Source organism: Mobula hypostoma, chromosome 6, assembly GCF_963921235.1.
Source record: "Mobula hypostoma chromosome 6, sMobHyp1.1, whole genome shotgun sequence".
Lineage (NCBI taxonomy): Eukaryota > Metazoa > Chordata > Chondrichthyes > Myliobatiformes > Myliobatidae > Mobula > Mobula hypostoma.
The window spans coordinates 180284292-180305481 of NC_086102.1; the positions used below are offsets into that span (position 1 = coordinate 180284292).

At 42.1% G+C, this 21190-nt stretch overlaps 1 protein-coding gene across 3 annotated transcripts in view; it reads right to left on the bottom strand.

The window, feature by feature from the left end:
- The window catches only part of cobll1b (cordon-bleu WH2 repeat protein-like 1b), a 197316-nt gene extending 176391 nt beyond the window's left edge, over positions 1 to 20925 (bottom strand). The window contains exons 1-2 of one of the 3 annotated variants that reach the window (XM_063052342.1): positions 20549 to 20925; positions 20301 to 20427 (exon numbers count right to left, since the gene is read on the bottom strand). In XM_063052342.1, the coding sequence (XP_062908412.1) occupies positions 20301 to 20347 (47 nt within the window). In that variant the 5' untranslated portion in view covers positions 20348 to 20427; positions 20549 to 20925. Of the gene's footprint in view, positions 1 to 20300 lie in introns of all 3 variants that reach the window. The other 2 variants (XM_063052341.1, XM_063052344.1) reach the window with 2 other exon arrangements.
- Positions 20926 to 21190: the final 265 nt, after the last annotated feature.

The window sequence follows — 21190 nt, forward strand, 5'->3', positions numbered from 1 at the left end:
AATACACTGAAAATTAATTTCAAGATTCTTCCCAGCAGTCAGAAAATACTCCCTTTCTTATTACAGTCAGGCAATATTAGTCATGGAGGCATATGACATATTTTTGTGGTCACATGCCTTGGCTTCAACCGTCCACATCACAACCCTCTTTAACGGCTTGATTTTTTCCCCCCAGACAGAGATATCCAGCTGCATAGTTCCCAGTTATCTAATAAACAGAACACAACAATGGCACGGCACATTTTCCAAGGATGAAATTTTCTTAACTGCTCACCTATTGCATACTGAACATAAACTTTGCTTGTGCATTAACTCCAATTACATTTTCAAGGTCTTTGAAACAAATTTAGAATTGACACACCCCTTCTGGAACACCACGTCCCTATGTTTAGTATTTTATAGGGATCTCTGGAAAATATCACCAAGTACTCTCGCTTCTATTGAGTCTTTTTACTCGAACCTGATGGTAGCTCAAGCTCTTGCAGTTGGAACTAGATGTTGGTTTTGATGTATGTTACTGGCTGAAGAAAAATAATTTCCAGATAGAAATCTCAAAGCCAATGACTAACTTGCAATGCAGAGCTAAAAGTTATCCTGGCTTAAATATTACATACGTAGAGAAGCCTGTGCCAGCTGATGCAAGGAAACCGTATAAAGTACCAAACCAGCGAGCCTAATCACATGGTGGAAAAACTGAGCAATGCTAAAAACCTGATTTATACAAACTTCCCAGTAAAATAAAGCAACTGACAAGTCTTCAAGGAACTGAATTTACAGTTAATGTTCCAATATATTTGATTACAATCATAATGTATATTTAGAATTAAAATTCACTGTATTGGCATTTTAATTAGTTAATATATTTACCCATATTCGGTCCTAGAACATCCACAATGTGCTTTGAAATTCAACATGCTATGGGACTGACAGCACCCCACTTCCCTCCTCCATTCTTGTCTCAATACAACCCAAAGTCCTCAAATTCTCACTTCTCTCTACATCACAACCTGCTGGGTAAGGACTAGGACAGGCTTCTTTACGTATGTAACATTTAAGGCACTTTTTGATTAGTAGCTATCACCACACCAGTTCTGTTTGATTCACAATTCCAAATCTATGGAGAGATTCTCTGGAGCAGGGGTTCTTAACCTGGACCCCTTGGAGGTCCATGGATAGATTCCAGGGGATCCGTGAAGTTGGATGGGAACAAATTTACAAATTTTCACTAACCTCTAACCAAAGTTTAGCATTTCTTTCAATGGTGAACGTAGGCAACAAACCACAGTGGTATTAGCAGTACCTGTGACTTTGTCACCATTAGAAATCACACATATTTTGAGATATTATAGTTGTTACAAATATCTCAAAATATTGTTTACGGCACACTTCTCTATTTCAAAATTGCAGTAGTTATTAGATGAGCCGTTAGATTGAACGTGACCGCAGTCTTCCCGCTGCAGACACTCGTGTGACATAGTTGGCCAACTATCAGGCAGCCCTGTGTGATTGAATGCCCAACATGACATGCATGTTGCTTTGTCAAAGGCTACCCCACAGTTTAATGTTCTTATTCAAGTGAAGCAACAAGTCTTCACAATTGCTTTAAAAATAAATTTTAATATTAACTTGCCAGTATTTTAAATGTACAGTCTTGTTATTTAATGCATTAATAAACACATCTCACTATATCAGAATCTCTTTTTTAATATTGTGATAACTGTATTTCCATGTAATTGGTTTGTTTATTTTGTAATCATATGTATTTTATTTCATATATTTAAATACATTATTCTGAAAGGGGGCCCATAGGCTTCACTGGGACTACCAAAAGGGACCTGGGCATGAAAAGGCCCAGGTAAGAACCCTTGCTCTAGAGCATTTAAAGGAAACATCAGAGGAGTAATTGAACAATAAAAAACCTTCACAGGAGAGCTGCGACACGACACTATTTTGACGAACAATAAAGCTTCCAAAGCAACCCACACAAAACGATGGAGGAACTCAACAGGTCAGGCAGATCTATGGAAATGAGTCTTTCTACAGGACTGGAAAGGAAGGGGGAAGAAGGGGGAATAAATTAGCTTGTTATTGTCACATGTACAAAGGTACAGTGAAAAACTTTGCTTTGGACTTCTTCACATCAGTACAAGGGAAAAATAATGCAGAATAATGTGTTTCAGTTACAGGTAAAGTCCAGTGCAGGCAGACAGTGAAGTGTAAAGTCAAAACGAGGTAGATTGTACAATCAAAATAATCTGGTGTTGGTTAAGGAGTATTATAGACTAATGTTTTACCAATAATTATTCTGATCTCTCCTGGTGTCCGGGTGGGGTTTGCAGACTCTCAACCCTCTGGGCTTCAGCACTGTTGATGCAAACACAGCATGTCTACCACCTCCCTTTCTGTAGCCAATGACCAGCTCTCCTGCTTTGCATTATATAGGTTATTTGCATTTATTTTTGGTGGCCAAGTTTAATCAGGAAACTTACAATGTGATGCTTAGCCACTGCAATTGAGGAGAGCTTAGATATCACAGCCTCTGGAAAAGATCTTGTTCCTTTAAACTGTAATCTACCAATAAATATATTAATATATTTCCTTTCGCCATTTGCAATGCTTCTACTATTCAATGACATTGAATAATTGAAGCAATGGGTGGTGGGGAGGAAATACATCTCTACCAAAGGAGGTGTAAGGTGGTCCTTCCCTCTGCTAGCCTGCAGGTCACCCTTGGACAAGGTGTAGCACCTGCTTATCCCCTCCCCTCCTGCCCCCCCCCAATCAGAGTCATGTGAAACCATGGGATCAGGTGGTGGATGGTAGAATGAGCATCTGGTGCATATCACAAGTCCTGGTTAGGCGACCACTGACGTCAAGCATTCAATCTCTGAAGAGGTTGGTAATGGCTGGGGTCACCTATCTTGTCAAGACACGGCCCAGAAGAATGCAATGGCAAACCACTTTTATAGAAAAATATGCTTAGAACAATCAAAGACCGACAGGGCCGACGTCATATGACACAGCGCACAATGGTGATATGTAACGGTATTTAGAACAGTACAACACAAGTTCCTTTTGCTAATTTCTGAGATGGTTTTAGATATGTGTTAGAATGCGTGGGGACAAGTGAGGACAAAACAGAAAACTGTGGGCTAAATGCCCACATCAAACAACACAGCACATAATGATGATGATTGAATGTCACTGAATTACAAGTAGAATTACAAGGATAATGAAAATGCTGGATACCAGAGGTGGACATCACACCGGTCTCTATCGTTCCTTTGGATTCAGCAGCACCGTGGAGAGGGGGAGCCAGCTGCCTAGGCAACAGCTTACTCTCCATGTCATACTGTCCTGGGGTGCATAGACAACTAGGACGCAACAACCATGGTTGACCCTGATCAACGGAGGGCTCACTACTAACTTTACTTTGATTTTTGATTCATTTCAACTATTCAAGCCTTATTCCATTACTAACTAACTAACCTGAAACAGCAGCTCAGGCTATTATACAAAACAGAATTACAGTCACATTTCATGCAAGGACAGTCTCTGACCTACTGAGTCTACCAAGCACTTGTTTACACTACTCCTATTCCCCACGCCCCACCCCCCCCCCGTTCTCAACACCCAAATTACACCATCACCAATATACCAGAGCCAATTATACTATGGACTGACTGACTTGTATTTGGAATGTGGCAAGAAACTAAAAGATCCTGAGGAAGGTCATGTGGTCACAGGGAGAATCTGCAAACTCCACCTGGACAGTATTTAGAGATCAGAATAATTATTGGTGAAACATTAGTCTATAATACGCAGTAACCAACACCAAATCTTTCCTTGCAAAACGCACATGAAAAGATGTCCAAATGAAATTTGAGATATCTTATACAAAAATACTGTGAAACAGAGTTCACATTCATTGCTGGCAGGAAACAAAGCAATAATTCATGAAGGATTATCCCTTGGTTTTTTTTTTCATTTTTGTTTGTGGTATTTATGAGTACACATGCTGATGAAAACAAGTCATAAGTAGTAATACTAATCTGACCTTTTCCATCATTACTATTCATTGTTGCACTCTGCACCTCACTTGCTCAAAACAAATCAACCACTAACGCAAGGTCAACTAATGTCATTCAACGATATAACTAATTACCTACTTGCCTGTTGTCAGGTAGTTGATATCTTGTTAAGGCGCTGGAGAACAACCTCATTTCTAGCCCAGCACATAAATGCAATTATGAAGAAAGCAAGGCAGCGCCTCCACTTCCTTAGGAGTTTGCATCAGATTTGCAATGACATCTACAACTTTGACAAGCTTCTATAGATGTGTGGTGGAGAGTACTGTATTTTGACTGGTTGCATCATGGTCTGGTATGGAAATATCAATGCCCTTGAATGGAAACTCCTTCAAAAGGTAGTGGATACAGCCCAGTCCATCACAGGTAAAGCCCTCCCCACTATTGAGCACATCGACATGGAGAGCAGTATCAGTCATCAAGGACCCCCACCACCCAGGACATGCTATTTCCTCATCACTGCCATCAGGAAGAAGGTACGGGGGCCTCAGGACTCACATCACCACGTTCAGAAACAGTCATTACCCCTCAACCTTGGAAACTTTTGAAGCATCAGGCTCTTGAGCCAGAGCAGATCATTTCCCTTAACTTCACTTGCCACATCACTGAACTGTCCCCATAACCTCTGACCTCATCTTCAAGGACTCTATCTCATGTTCTCTATATTTATTGCTAATTCATTATTATTAGTTCCTTTTTCCTTTCATATTTGCAACTTACACATTGGTTTATCTTCCAGTTGTCACTGTTTCTATTGCATGGATTTACTGTGTATACAAACAAAACAAACTCAAGGTTGTATAAGGTGACATCTATGTACTTTGATAATAAATTTAATTTAAACTTTGAACTTGGGATCCACAGTCTGTGCAAGAAAAGATTTTTCCTTTCATTTTTCAGTACCTCATATGGAACAGAGGTGGGTTGTAAACCCAAAGGTCACACCTTCAAGTCCCAGTCACGGTTTGATATTTCAGAGACTAACCAGCTCATGTCACGTCATGGCAGGGCAGCATGATAACATGGCGGCTGGCATCACGCTTTACAGTGCCAGTTGCAGGATTCAAAGATTCAAAAAAACTTTATTGCCATTCTAACCGTACATCAGCTCTGCAGGGCAGAATGAGACAGCATTTCTCAGGGGCAGTGCAATCATAACATAACAAACGCAACACTAAATAATAAACGTAACAATAAATAGTAAAACACAACAGCCACATGTCAGTTAAAATCAAGTTATAAGTGTCCAGCGCAAGTTAAAAGTGTCCAAAGCAGAGTCAGGTAGAGCAGCTATTTCGCAGTCTGACTGCCTGTGGGAGGAAGCTGTTTAGTAGTCTTGTGGTTTTAGTTTTGATGCTGCTGTAACGTTTGCCTGATGGCAGAAGAACAAACAGTTCATGGAGAGGGTGTGAGGGGTCTTTAATGATGTACCGTGTCTTCTGGAGGTATCGACTCTGAAAGAGGTCTTGGACAGAAGGTAGGGAGACCCCAATAAACCACCCTCTGCAAGGCTTTTTTGTCGACAGCACTGCAGCTGGAGTACCAGGTTGTGATGCAAAAGGTCAGCACACTCTCAACCACGCCTCTGTAGAATGTAGTTAAGATGTTAGTGGGGAGTGATGCTTGTTTAAGCTTCCTCAGAAAGTGCAATCTCTGCTGGGCCCGTTTCACAATCCCAGTGGTGTTCCTGGACCGGATGAGATAGTCCGAGATCTGCACCCCAAGGAACTTGATGTTTTCCACTCTCTCCACTGTGGAGCCACTGATGCTGAGGGGTGTGTGCTCAGGCTGAGACCGTCTGAAATCGACGATCATCTCCTTGGTTTGATTTCCATCGCAGACTGCAAGGAGTCTGTACGTTCTGCCCGTGACCGCGTTGGTGTCCTCCCACATTCCAAAGACGTATAGCTAAGATTAGTGAGTCGTGGGCATGCTGTCTTGTCTTGGTGCTGAAAGCACGAAGACACTTGCAAGCTGCCCAGAACAATCCGCGCTGAATGGATTTGACACAAGTCATACATTTCACTCCATGCTTCAATGCACGTGTGACAAATGGAGCCAATCTTTCTTTCATGTCAGCTATTGAAATTCACTGGAGAGTGCTGGTTGTCAGAGAAAATTTGCCATGAATAGCTGTGATTTGGAGAAGTGAATCTGCTGTTCCAAACCACAGAAATGACAGTAAACACAACCAGAGAACAACTTGCTATTTAAAGAGGGACCAAAGCAAAAAAAAATTAAAAAGTACTTCTTTTTTCAAACTTTCACAGTGTATGTTTCATCTGATGTCTACTCCATTGCTACGGTAACACCCTAGACAGGAAAGAAAGTCCTTATCCATATGACACTTTCACCAGTTAAGTGACTTTATTTCAATGATGAGTTGTCGCACATCTGTTTTCCCACACTTAACTTGGAATATACTTCGGGTGTGGAAGACTGACATGACTCCAAAGCAAAGTGCAGCTCAACTCTCTACTCTGAATAATTTCAACAGTTGATTAAATTCGGGCTGCATTTATGCAAATAACCGCAAAAGAAAACCGAATAAAATCAACAATACACCCGTGGAGCCAAAGCACACATATTAGTTAAAGGATGCAAACTATAAACAGGACAGCACAGTGGCATAGTAGTTAGCACAATGCTTTGCAGTACAGGTGACCGGGAGTTCAATTCCCACCGCTGCCTGTAAGGAGTTTGTAGGTTCTCCCCGTGACCACATGGGTTTCCTCCAGGTACTCTGGTATCCTCCCACAGTCCAAAGACCTACCAGTTGGAAGGTTAATTGGTCATTGTAAATTATTCACTGTTTAGGCTAGGATTAAACCGAGGGATTGCTGGGCGACGCGGCTCGAAGTTCTGGAACAGCCTACTCCACGCAGTATCTCAATTTTTAAAAAAGTAAAAATAAATCAGACTCTCCCTGATATTAAAGCAAAACTTCTGAGAATCACTGTTATATATTTGCTATTTCAGTAATATTCGAGTACTCTTTGATTAAGCATTCTTGTTCTTTCAAATAATTAATTACGGATTATATGCAAAAGCACATGAATTGCGTACATCGTCACGCTACCACGTGTATGCTTTGCTTAAAGTAAACACGAAATTAGACCTGCATTTCCGACTCCCACATCTTCCTTAGAAATAGCTTAATGTTTTGAAGTTTCAAAATATAACAGCCCCTCCTTTGCTTTGACTAAGACAACACCAAATGCAAATGCCCTAACTTTTCAAATGAACATGCAAAGTCCATGCAAATGTATTCATTCGTACTGACTGTTCAAGTTCGAACGACTGCTCTGAAATGATGAACTCTAGGAGACAGTAAGCAAGTTGTATCATCATCCAAGCAAGAAACCCTCATTAGACATAACACAAGATTCAGCGCTGCTGTTTTACCATCGGGTTATTGCTCCTTCTGTCTTTCACCAGATCCCTGCTGCTTCTGGTTTTGCTTAACCTCTTTGTAGCCTTCACTCATTGAAGAGATCGTCTGGGTTTCAAAAGGAATGGTTCTCCACAACCCCGCCCCCACCTTACCACACACACACACACACACACACACTGACATTTGCCTAGCCAGCTCTGACTCATTTACTGATCTGCACTGCACACATAGGCTCCTTGCTTCTGCTAGTTCCATTTAAACAGCATTCTCTGATCTAAATGTCATTCCATCAAACTGCAATTAGAGTATCTCTAGTGATTCCACAACAAATCCACAATGTCGATCAGAAAGCTGTACTCTTTAAAAAAAAGCCACCTCAACAAATGTTCACATATCCTAACAAACTCCTAATTATTTACCACGCAAATTCTTAATTATTAACCTTGCAATAGCCATAAGACGACAAGATATAGGGGCAGAATTAGGCCATTTGGCCCATCGAGTCTGCTCCACCATTTCATATGGCTTTCCCTCAGGCCCAATCTCCTGCCTTCTCACTGTATCATTTCATGCCCTGACTAATCATAGCCCGCACATTGCATTACAAATGATTAGTCCTATGACATTTAAAAACGCAAACACGAGGAAATCTGCAGGTGCTGGAGATTCAAGTAACACACATAAAAAATGCTGCAGGCCAGGCAGCACCTATAGGAAGAGGTACAGTTGACGTTTCGGGCCGAGACCCTTCGTCAGGACTAACTGAAAGAAGAGATAGTAAGAGATTTGAAAGTGGGAGGGGGAGGGGGAGGGAGAGATCATTTCAGATCTTCCCCTCCCCCTCCCACTTTCAAATCTCTTACTAGCTCTTCTTTCAGTTAGTCCTGACGAAGGGTCTTGGCCCAAAACGTCGACTGTACCTCTTCGTAGAGATGCTGCCTGGCCTGCTGTGTTCACCAGCTTTTTTTTTAACGTGTGTTGCTAGTCCTATGACATTATTCTCTTTGATCTGGAAAAATAAACTAGAAATATTTTGTACATCTGTTTATTTTCAAGTTGAACAGAAAATATGAAAACAACCCACCCATTACTAGATAATGTTTATATGAATACTGAATACCACAATAAACTTCACATCAAAGTTGAAACATCCCTGAAACAGTAGTGGACTTCTGTATTTGACAACTGAAGATTGCCACAAAGATTGTTTCTATACCAAGTTAACTACAGACTCCGAAACAGTACATTTGCAGAACTCTGTTATAATACCAAAGACATCTTTTTTTAAAATCCTCCCACACTCAAGTTCCCAGGTGAATATCAAAATTATTCATGAACTTTTTAATCTCTTCAAAGTTCAAAGAAAATTTATTATCAAAGTACAACTTCATCACCGTATTAGACCCGAAGATTTATTTTCTTGCGGGCATACTCAAATAAATCCAATAACCATAATGAAAGTCTGCACCCAACTGGGTAGAGAAACAACTCATGAGCAAAAGACATCAAACTGTCAATACAAAGGAGAAATAATAGTAATAATATATAAATAAGCAATAAACATAGAACATAGAACATTACAGGCCCTTCAGCCCACAATGTTGTGCCGACCCTCAAACCCTGCCTCCCATATAAGCCCCCACCTTAAATTCCTCCATATACCTGTCCAGTAGTCTCTTAAACTTCACTAGTGTATCTGCCTCCACCACTGACTCAGGCAGTGCATTCCACGCACCAACCACTCTCTGAGTAAAAAACCTTCCTCTAATATCCCCCTTGAACTTTCCACCCCTTACCTTAAAGCCATGTCCCCTTGTATTGAGCAGTGGTGCCCTGGGGAAGAGGCACTGGTTATCCACTCCATCTACTCCTCTTAATATCTTGTATACCTCTATCATGTCTCCTCTCATCCTCCAAACAGTAAAGCCCTAGCTCCCTTCATCTCTGATCATAAATATCAAGAACATGAGATGAAGAGCCCTTGAAAGTGAGTCCATAGGTTGTGGGAACATTTCAATGATGGGGCAAGTGAAGTTGAATGAAGTTATCCCTACTGGTTCAAGAGCCTGATGGTTGAGGGGTAATAACTGTTCCGGAACCTGGTGGTGCGTGTTATAAGACTGTACCTTCTTCTCTGACGGCAGCAGTGGAAAGAGAGCATGAGCAGGGTGGGGGAGTCCCTGATGATGGATGCTGCTTTCCTGCAACAGTGTTCTGTTTAAATATGCTCAATGGGGGCAGTGCTTTTCTCACAGTGGACTGGGACGTTTCCATTACTTTGTAGGATTTTCCACAGTGAAATTGCAGTTTAAAAATATCCTTTTATAACATATCTGCAAGAGTATAGCAACAACCTTCCTTTACTCTACCCTCAGCACACCCAGAATCATTGTGAACATAATTAATTTTAAGTATGCAACTAATTATAAGAATGGTAAAACATAAGGTAACCTGGCAGTAGATACTGACGTAATTGCAGGGAAGGTCTGTCAGTAAAATAAGAACATCTGTTGTTCGTATCTGTAATGAGGGAAGGAATAATCGATCCCAGAATCCCAGTGGCATCTCATATTCTCTTTCCCCAGCCAATTTTTCTAACTCAGCTATAAATGCTCCCCAGCCACATCGATACTTTTATAAAATATGGGTGTGGGCATATGGGTGTGTCTCCCTGCTTGATCGGACTAATCAAGCTATCAGCTGTACTGAGGGTCATCACGGGCGCGGATAGAGCATCTATCAGCACCTTCAAACCTTCACAAAGATGCAGATTATTGCAACTTCGAAAATTAAATTACAGTATTTACTAAGTACAGCAACATTCAACAGGATGAAAGGAAATAACAATCTCTGATTTTTTTTTCCTCACATTGAACTTCGCTTGCTCATAAAACAAATAAAACATAAATTAGGTATATTATTTGGCCAGTTACAACATGCCATCTTTGAAAACCAGTGAAGGAGAGTCAGAGCAGGCCAGGAGCAGAGAGTGACTCACATACTGACTGAACAGAGCACCTCATACCTCCCTGCAATTGGACACTCATCCACCTACCTCAATGAGTGCAGCTCCAATTATAGAAGCTCAATCCTTCCTAGGTTAAAGCAGTGCAGTTGACTGACATACCATGACTATCCCAATGATATACTCTCCAGTCTACAGGCACATCACAGTTCAGCCTCTAACCTGATGGCATGAATATCGATTTCTCCTTCTGGTAAACAAATTCTACCCCCCTTCCCACTTCCTATATTCCCCAACCTGACCTTTTACCTCTTCTCACCTATCTATTACTTCCCCTGGTCTCCTCCTCCTCCTCCTCCTCCTTCCCTTTCTCCTTTTATTCACTCTCCTCTCCAGTCAGATTCCTTCTTCTCCGGCCCTTGACCTTTCCCACCTACCTGGCTTCACCTATCACCTTCCAGCTGTCCTCCTTCACCTCCTCCACACTTTTATTCTGGCATCTCCTCCCTTTCTTCTCCAGTTCTGAAGAAGTGTCTTGACCCAAAACATCAAATTTTTATTCATTTTCATAGATGCTGCCTGACCTGCTGAGTTCCTCCAGCATTTGGTGTGTGTTCTGCTTTGGATTTCCAGCATCTGCTGACTTTATGGTGCTTGGCATAATTCTAAGATGTTTATGACAGCTCTGTTCTCCCACCCCCACCCAATACATTATTCCTACTGCCTCTCTTGCTAGTTCACCAAGTCAAACATCACCCTGTCTTTGAAATAATACTTCAGCTGATTCAGTATTGTGGGGGCAAAATCCTGGAAGTCGGGATCTTGCAGAGGGACTTCAGTAATCATCACGTTATCACGAGTAGTCAATCATGAATAAAAAGTAGTTTATCATGAATAAAAAGAAAACAGCAATAAATGTTTGTAATATCAGAAATCCTCCAGGAGGAGGACATCAACACTGCCGTAGAGTTGGGAGACTTGCGTGCCTCAATGATCTATGTTGGCTGGAGTCGGGGCTTTATGCTTTGGCTCTTGGTACGGTCATTCATGCCAGGTCAAAGGGTAGAGGCCAGCTCAAGAGTGATACACCAGCTCAAGAGTGATACACCAGCCTTCCAGGTTCGGGGGTTGAACTCAGAGTTATCAACTCCGACTGATAAAACAAAATTTTTAAGGAAACAACAAAGAATTCTTCTACATCTGAGTGCAACGGTATTCCTGAGTCTCCACCCAGGACTTGCATGACTGACAGTAGTCAAAACCAAGAGGAAGCTACGACCGTGATGAAGGAAGCTCTGAACACCCATCAAGATGGAGGACATTCATTACTGCCCTAAACGCCAGCGGCGTAACAGGCAGTAGGCAAGAAATATCCGAACACCCAAATCCTGCAAATAAATTAAGGTTTGTTTCAATTTTTTTTTCTACACAGGCTTCCTGCTTACTGCTTCAGGATTCTGAGCTAAGCCAATTTTTTCAAGGTACTAATAGACACTCCTTCAGCAACAGCCTAAGGCAAAGCCTGAAAGCTCCAACAATCTGGATAAATATCTCCAGCCCCTTTTTACAATTCTTTCTTGATGTTGTTCAGCTTGACCTCCCATGACCATCCCATTAACCAACTGAGACACAGCCAAAAATCGATATTACATTAGAGAATTCCCTACCATCTTTCACAGACTTTCTCCCCAATTTGGAAATGACAGAAAAATTCCTTAGGGACACATCCATTTCCAAATATGAAAGATTAAATGCAGATCCTGGAGTAAGTACAGGTCCTATAGAAGGATGACACCACAGTTCTCCAGAAAGGAAAACACCTTTGTTTGGGACGGTGGTCCCAACCTGGGGTGCACGGATCCCTCGGTTAGTGGTAGGGGTGTGTGGGGAATCCCTGCTATGGTTGGTCATGTAAACCAACAGTCTGAATGATCTATAACTGCTTCTCATATTTTCACTCAGCAACATACATTTAGGCAGGATCTTTATACAACAGCTTCAAATGTATTTCAAGATTCTTGACCAAAATGAAGAGGAGGGATGAGCAACAGTCGAACTTAAAGATCAGTGACATTCAGCTGTTATTTAGGAACCTACAGAGCTTCCAGAACTACTTAGCTCTTGAACCAAAGGGGATAACTTCACTCAACTTCACTTGCCCCAGCTGAAATGTTCCCACAACCAACGGACTCTTCATCTCATGTTGTCGATATTTATAGCATATTTACTTATTATTATTTCATTCTTTTTGTACTTGCACAGTTTGTTTTCAAGATTCAAAGATTCAAAAGATTCAAAAAAACTTTATTGTCATTCCAACCGTACATCAGCTCTGCAGGGCAGAATGAGACAGCGTTTCTCAGGGGCAGTGCAATCATAACATAACAAACGCAACACTAAATAATAAACATAACAATAAATAGTAAAACACAACAGCCACATGTCAGTTAAAATCAAGTTATAAGTGTCCAGTGTGAGTTAAAAGTGTCCAAAGCAGAGTCAGGTAGAGCAGCTATTTAGCAGTCTGACTGCCTGTGGGAGGAAGCTGTTTAGTAGCCTTGTGGTTTTAGTTTTGATGCTCCTGTAACGTTTGCCTGATGGCAGAAGAACAAACAGTTCATGGAAAGGGTGTGAGGGGTCTTTAATGATGTACCGTGTCTTCTGTAGGCATCGACTCTTCTGCACTCTGGTTGAACGCCCTACTTGGGCACTCTTTCATTGATCCTGTTATGGTTATTATTCTATAGATTTATTGTGTATGCCCACAAGAAAATGAATCTCAGAGTTGTATATGATGACATACATGAACTTTGATAAACTTACTTTGAATAATGAGAGATAATCACGAAGGGCTGGTCGAAAAAAGGGACTGAACAGAAGGTGAAATTAACAGGAGCTAAGAATTAGAACATGGCTAACCTCAGACAGCATAGTTCAGATGGATGAAATTCCAGAGGACTGAAAGCATTTAAACTAGAGCATGATAATTGTGCATTAGCGATATAAACGATCAAGCACGCTCAGCTGGACCTTACGTCACGGAGTTTTGAATACAAATTACAGAGGATGAAGGGCTCACAAAAAAGCATTGTATTGTTTGGAGGTGGCAAAGCATTTCACCCTCAAATGATTTAAATCAGGAACCAAAAAAGGTAATTATGCAGAGGTAGAAACGGAAGTTCTTGTTGATAAAGACAATGTATGCAGAACCTCTGGAACAAAATAAATGGCAATCGTATCATATGGCTTAAGACAATGGCTTTGAACTCAATATTTAACTTGATCATTGATCAAAAACTCAATAACAAACTGACAGAAAAGGAGTGCAGAGACATTGGGAAAAATCAGTAATAGTGGTGGACAGAGAGCTCTGCAAACACCCGTGAGATATGAAAGTGATGTTATGTGATGCTAACAGGCAAGTAAGAAAAGACCATCGGGAAACCTGTGACGCATGATACCATGGGAATCCTGCCCAATCCAATCCACTGGCAGTGCTCACGCCTCACACATTTCCTGTGCATATACTTTTTCCAGTCTCATTCATACAATTATTTAGTCTTGATTTCCACAGTCATCCTTTGAGACAGAGTGATTGGCAAGTCGTAACTAAGGTTTGGGATGGCACTTCAGGGTACACCCACAAGATCCACAACGGTCTTTTTATCATGGCTCATTATCATCAAAAGCCTAGTGCCAACTTTTAAATGTTTTCTTTTAGCATCAGCAATATTTAATACTCCTTAAATTGGATTTAAATCATCAAAAATCAATTTACTTAAAAGTGTTAAAACTTAAAAACATTCAGATTAAGTAAATTAAAGAAAAAAAACAAAAAAACCCTTAGATGCTCTATCTTTTAATTTACGATCCATAACACTTTCCAAATAAGTGAAGTCACCTTATGTGAGATAAAGGTGCTGATGTTAAAGTGCACCTGGACCCTCCGGCCAGTATATTAATTCCCAACCCTTGGACTCGGACCAATTCCAATGGAAAACAGAGTGGCTTTTGAAACAGACAGTCCTCTCCTTCCTGATTTCCACACTGTACTTGCACAGGCACAGGAATCAGAAATAAGGTGAGCTAAAAACTGATTTTTAACGATCTCCATCAATTATTATTTTCTGACCCTGTGAGTTTATTGAATGCTTCAGGCATTTTTCTACCAGAACCTCGGCTATTTTCAACAGCAGAAAACCATATTTGAATAAAGCTTATTAGCTAGGTACAAAGGGAAAAGTAATCCCTTCATTCCTTACTAAATAAGTTATAACAGCATTAGATCAAAAGGCAAGACAGATGGATAATTTTCAGAGTACAGTTATTCTTTTCTCAACTGAATTAAGCTGGAAAAAGTAGAATTTTTAAAAATGTATTTATTGAGATACAGCATGGAGTAAGCCCTTCCGTCTCTTCGGGCTATGCCATCCAGCAACCCCCGATTTAACTCCAGCCTAACCATGGAACAATTTACAAAGACCAATTAACCTATCAACCAGTAGGACTTTGGACTATGGGAAGAAACCAGAGCACCTGCACGAAATTTATGGGGAGAACATACAAACTTCTTATAGTGTTGGGAATGTCTTTCAAAATTTATCTGTTGGTAGACATATTATTTCAATTTATCAATCTATTTTCCAAATTCTCCCTTCATACTCAAGTACTGGGCTTTATTCAAGTTCAAACCTTTCCACTTGTCTCTCAAGACTTTTAGTTCTTCTAACTGTAGCAGCAAGCCTGAAATTTGTAATACTTTCAGGAAACAGTGACAGACAATGAAAAACAAATCACTGAGTGAGAAGATGGAAAGAAAACAGTCAAACTCGTAGAAAGGAAAAGAGTAGCAAAAGTAAGTTCAGGTTCCTTAAAGACAGAAACAAGTGTAAATACAAATAAGACCAGAAGTGCACTGTTAGACCATAAAACATGGGAGCAGAATCAGACCAATTGGCTCATTGAATCTGCTCCGCCATTTCATCATGGCTGATTCATTTTCCCTCTCAATACCCACTCTCCTGCCTTCTCACCACATCCCTTCATGCCCTGACTAATGAAGAATCTATCAACAAACAAGAGAAAACCTGCAGACAACGGGAATTCTGCAGATGCTGGAAATTCAAGCAACACACATCAAAGTTGCTGGTGAACACAGCAGGCTAGACAGCATCTTTAGGAAGAGGTACAGTCGACGTTTCAGGCCGAGACCCTGCGTCAGGAATAACTGAAGGAAGAGTTAGTAAGAGATTTGAAAGTGGGAGGGGGAGGGGGAGATTCAAAATGATAGGAGAAGACAGGAGGGGGAGGGATGGAGCCAAGAGCTGGACAGGTGATTGGCAACGGGGATATGAGAGGATCATGGGACAGGAGGTCCGGGGAGAAAGATGGGGGGGGGGGAACCAGAGGATGGGCAAGGGGTATAGTCAGAGGGACAGAGGGAGAAAAAGGAGAGAGAGAGAAAGAATGTGTGTGTAAAAATAAATAACGGATGGGGTACGAGGGGGAGGTGGGGCATTAGCGGGAGTTAGAGAAGTCGATGTTCATGCCATCAGGTTGGAGGCTACCCAGACAGAATATAAGGTGTTGTTCCTCCAACCTGAGTGTGGCTTCATCTTTACAGTAGAGGAGGCCGTGGAGACATGTCAGAATGGGAATGGGATGTGGAATTAAAATGTGTGGCCACTGGGAGATCCTGCTTTCTCTGGGGGACAGAGCATAGGTGTTCAGCAAAGCGGTCTCCCAGTCTGCGTCGGGTCTCGCCAATATACAGAAGGCCACATCGGGAGCACCGGACACAGTATATCACCCCAGCGACTCACAGGTGAAGTGTCGCCTCACCTGGAAGGACTGTCTGGGGCCCTGAATGGTGGTAAGGGAGGAAGTGTACGGACATGTGTAACACTTGTTCCGCTTACAAGGATAAGTGCCAGGAGGGAGATCAGTGCCCTCAAGTTTACCTGGTTCATTTCTGACGCCTCCCTCCCGTTTCTAGATCTTTCTGTCTCTGTCTCTGGAGACAGCTTATCCACTGATGTCTACTATAAGCCTACTGACTCTCACAGCTATCTGGACTATTCTTCTTCCCACCCTGTCTCTTGCAAAAATGCCATCCCCTTCTCGCAATTCCTCCGTCTCCGCCACATCTGCTCTCAGGATGAGGCTTTTCATTCCAGGACGAGGGAGATGTTCTCCTTTTTTAAAGAAAGGGGCTTCCCTTCCTCCACTATCAACTCTGCTCTCAAACGCATCTCCCCCATTTCACGTACATCTGCTCTCACTCCATCCTCCCGCCACCCCACTAGGAATAGGGTTCCCCTGGTCCTCACCTACCACCCCACCAGCCTCCGGGTCCAACATATTATTCTCCGTAACTTCCGCCACCTCCAACGGGATCCCACCACTAAGCACATCTTTCCCTCCGCCCCCTCTGCTTTCCGCAGGGATCGCGCCCTACGCGACTCCCTTGTCCATTCGTCCCCCCCATTCCTCCCCACTGATCTCCCTCCTGGCACTTATCCTTGTAAGCAGAACAACTGCTACACATGCCCTTACACTTTCTCCCTTACCACCATTCAGGGCCCCATTCAAGTGTCTTCCAGGTGAGGAGACACTTCACCTGTGGGTCGGCTGGGGTGATATACTGCGTCCGGTGCTCCCGATGTGGCCTTCTATATATTGGCGAGACCCGACGCAGACTGGGAGACCACTTTGCTGAACACCTACGCTCTGTCCGCCAGAGAAAGCAGGATCTCCCAGTGGCCACACATTTTAATTCCACATCCCATTCCCATTCTGACATGTCTATCCACGGCCTCCTCTACTGTAAAGATGAAGCCACACTCAGGTTGGAGGAACAACACCTTATATTCCGTCTGGGTAGCCTCCAACCTGATGGCATGAACATCGACTTCTCTAACTTCCGCTAATGCCCCACCTCCCCCTCATACCCCATCCGTTATTTATTTTTATACACACATTCTTTCTCTCACTCTCCTTTTTCTCTCTCTGTCCCTCTGACTTTTCCCCTTGCCCATCCTCTGGGTTCCCCCCCACCCCCTGGCTTTCTTCCCGAACCTCCTGTCCCATGATCCTCTCATATCCCCTTTGCCTATCACCTGTCCAGCTCTTGGCTCCATCCCTCCCCCTCCTGTCTTCTCCTATCATTTTGGATCTCCCCCTCCCCCTCCCACTTTCAAATTTCTTACCAACTCTTCTTCAGTTAGTCCTGACGAAGGGTCTCGGCCTGAAACATCGACTGTACCTCTTCCTAGAGATGCTGCCTGACCTGCTGCACTCACCAACAACTTTGATGTATGTTGCTTGAAAATCTGCAGAATCTGGAAATCCAAGCAACACACACAAAATGCTAGAGGAACTCAGCAGGCCAGACAGCATCTATGGAAAAAGAGTAAAATCAACGCTTTGGGCCGAGACCCTCAAAACGTCAACTATACTCTTTTTCTTCAACTTCTGCCTTAAATATACCCAAAAACCTGGCCTTAACAGCTGCCTGTGGCAAAGAATTGCGCAGATTCACCACTCTCTGGCTAAAGAAATCCTCATCTCTGTTCTAAAAGGACATCTCTCTACTCAGGATGCTCCTCTGGTCATAGACTTCCTCAAGTAAGGATCAAGAAAAGCTCCAGTTATTATTTAAACATTCTATCTTGGGCTTCAAAACAGTGAAACCCAAGAACAAACAACAGCAACGAAATTAAATGCCAAACACCCACAAAGTCCACAAAGCTGTGTCTCCAGGTTTCATGTGAGGTGCTTGTAGGGACCATAGATGTATTGGTAATGATATTCAAAATTCCTGAGATCTCTGAAGTCAGATTTTTAAAAAAACATTAACTCTACTGAGCAAGAAAGAAAGGAAAAAGAAAGATGGAGGAAAAATGCTGGAAACTATTAATATGTGGTAACAGAATGCTTACCAAAGCTGAACATGACAACGTAGTCTCAACATGGTTTTATGAAATGGAAATTGTGTCTGACAAATCTAATTGTTACATTCTCATTCAATCTATTGATGTATACAGGGGAACCAATGAAAATAGTTTCTCTGGTTTTTCAAATGGCATTCAATAACATGATCTGTTGTATTAACACATGGGATGGAGCTCAGAAATACAGTGAACTATGAGAAGAATAGTATTAAACTTGGAGAAAATATAGGCAGGCTAGTGATTTGGGTCCTGATGAAATTTAATGTAGAACAATACCAAGTGCTAAAATTAGAGAGGAAGGAAATAAGAGGCAGCAGAAACCGAAGACCATAAATCTTTAAAAACAGAGAAAGCTAGAAGTATGTGCGCAGATGATCAAAAGGTCAAGTACCCAAAGAAAAATAGTGCATGAGGGAATAAGACCAAATAAATAGCTCTCGCATGTACCCAGCATTACTTGACGAGCAGAACGGCCACCATCCATGTTAAAACTTGTCTATGATTCTAACAACCTTCTGAAATTCTCTAGTCGAGAAAGTAAATGACATCAGCCGTTGAGTAAATTCAGAGATGATGTCAATTGATTTTTGAAAACCAAAGCACATAAAGTCAGCCAAGCTTCCAAACAAGGAGACTTTTTACTTCTTCTCACCTACCTGTTACTTCCCCCTGGGTCCCCTCCTCCCTCCCTTTCTCCTATGGTCCACTCCTTCCTCTCCAGCCCTTTACCTTTCCCACCCACCTGGCTTCACCTATCACCGTCCAGCTAGCCTCCTTCCCCTCCCCCCAACTTTTGATTCTGGCATCTTCCCCTTTCCTTCTTAGCCCTAATGAAGGATCTCGGCCCAAAACGTTGACTGTTTATTCCTCTCCATAGATGCTGCCTGACCTGCTGAGTTCTTCCAACGTTTTGTACGTGTGCGTTGTTTTGGATTTCCAGCATCTGCAGAATCTCTCATGTTTTTCACTGTATTGATGTTTAGGGAAGGAATAGGTGGTGAAATCCTTTTGGCACAGTCATTTCCAAAATAACACAACAGCAATCCTGTAGAGCCTATTATGGGAGCAGCCAATATGGCCGTGGATATGGGATTTGAAGAGTGGCCCTTCGAATCATGGTCTTATTTAAAGGTACAGAAGAGAGAGAGGTCAAAAGGCCTACTCCTGCTTTTATTCCTTGTTACAAATAAATGGGAACGGAAGAGATGGGAGTGGATGACGATGGAAATAAGAATCCGAAAAAAAAATTATGTGAGGTAACAGTTGAACTATAAATTCCTCCTTTATGGCCAACCTTCAGTTTTCAGGCCAGACCTTTAACAAATGTTTGTAGAGTCTTTGATTTTACACTTCATTTGTTTCTGATCAGTTTGACCCCACCAGCATTTCTGGCTGTTAAAAGAACAAGGTTCTATATTATACAAGTTTTTATTACAACATAATCTTAAATGCGAGTCACGTTGTCATATTTTCCTCTTAAATTCTTATCTTAACCCATGTCCAATAATAAGCTGTTCTCCTCTCCGCTGTTTCTATATTTAATAACGAGTGGCAGATTATACAGTACATTTCATACCTTTGCTCCCCCTCTGCAAACTTGCCTGAATCCGTTACCACCCTGACTAATAATGCGCCCCATTTTTATGATAACGTTAACTTTCACGCTGAATTATTAATCATGTACAATCTCCCTTTTTGAAATGTGCGCTGTGGGAGAAAGAAAGGAAGAGGTCCAGTATGTTCTTGGTCTCCGTGAAACAATGAACCAACAGTTATGTAGTTTATTTTCTTGAGACGGTTGACAAAACATTCAATGCAAAAAAAAACCAACGAAAACAAAATTAACTCTAAAATAAGTGTGCCATAAAACTGCCCGAGATTAGATTGAGTGCAGTACTCACCCAGCAGGCAAAGGTGTAGTGCCGGTCCCGGGTGCATGCACTTCCATTGCTTTTTGCCCACGGAAAAGTTAGATAGTAGTTCCACGAAAGTCCTCGTCAGCAGAATGGTTTCTCCCTTCTTGTCCAACTGGAACGGAAATACACCAAAAGAACAACACTATTTGGGATTATGAGGCCCCGAGCAGTCGCAATCATGCAGTGATTGACGCTGGTAATGACAGAAAGCTTTGTGTGCGTCCTGGGCGCACCTTGGTCTGGGGAAGCGCCGCGCCGCGCCGGCCCCGGGATTCCTTCGGCGCTCACTCACGCTGCTCCGGGCCGCCCTCTCCCGACTTCCGCACTCGGCACCAACACTGCCACTAAATGCGCTCAACTGGCCGATCGCGCTCCCTTTAAAAATACAAACATTTTCAAGCCATGACATGTGCAAAAAATTACACACTCCGGAGTCAAACTTTCCGAAGAGTGGGGTCAATCCCGGACACGATTTTAGAATTCCCTCCTTCCTCGGCTACTGGATTGCACAAGAAGCGACTGCTTATGCACACTGTACAAAGTTAACACGCCAGCATCTACCCCAATGGCAGAGGGTATTTGCATATATTTATTTATTAATCGTTTTGTTTTCCTGGTTGAAGTTTCTGCCGGGATAATGCAGGCTGGAGCTGCGTTTTCCAATTCCTGCCGCTAGGATCCCAGGACGATTTCCTGCCTGTGGACTACCCCACGTCCACCTGCCCTGAAAGCCCTTACTTTGTTTAAAAAAAACTAAAACAAACTAGAAGCAGCAAATTGGAGTGTTTACTTTAAAAAAAAACATCACTGTCTAATCTTTAGAAATGCACAATTTACATTCGATTTGCAATTTCAAGCATAAGTTTTTTAAATGG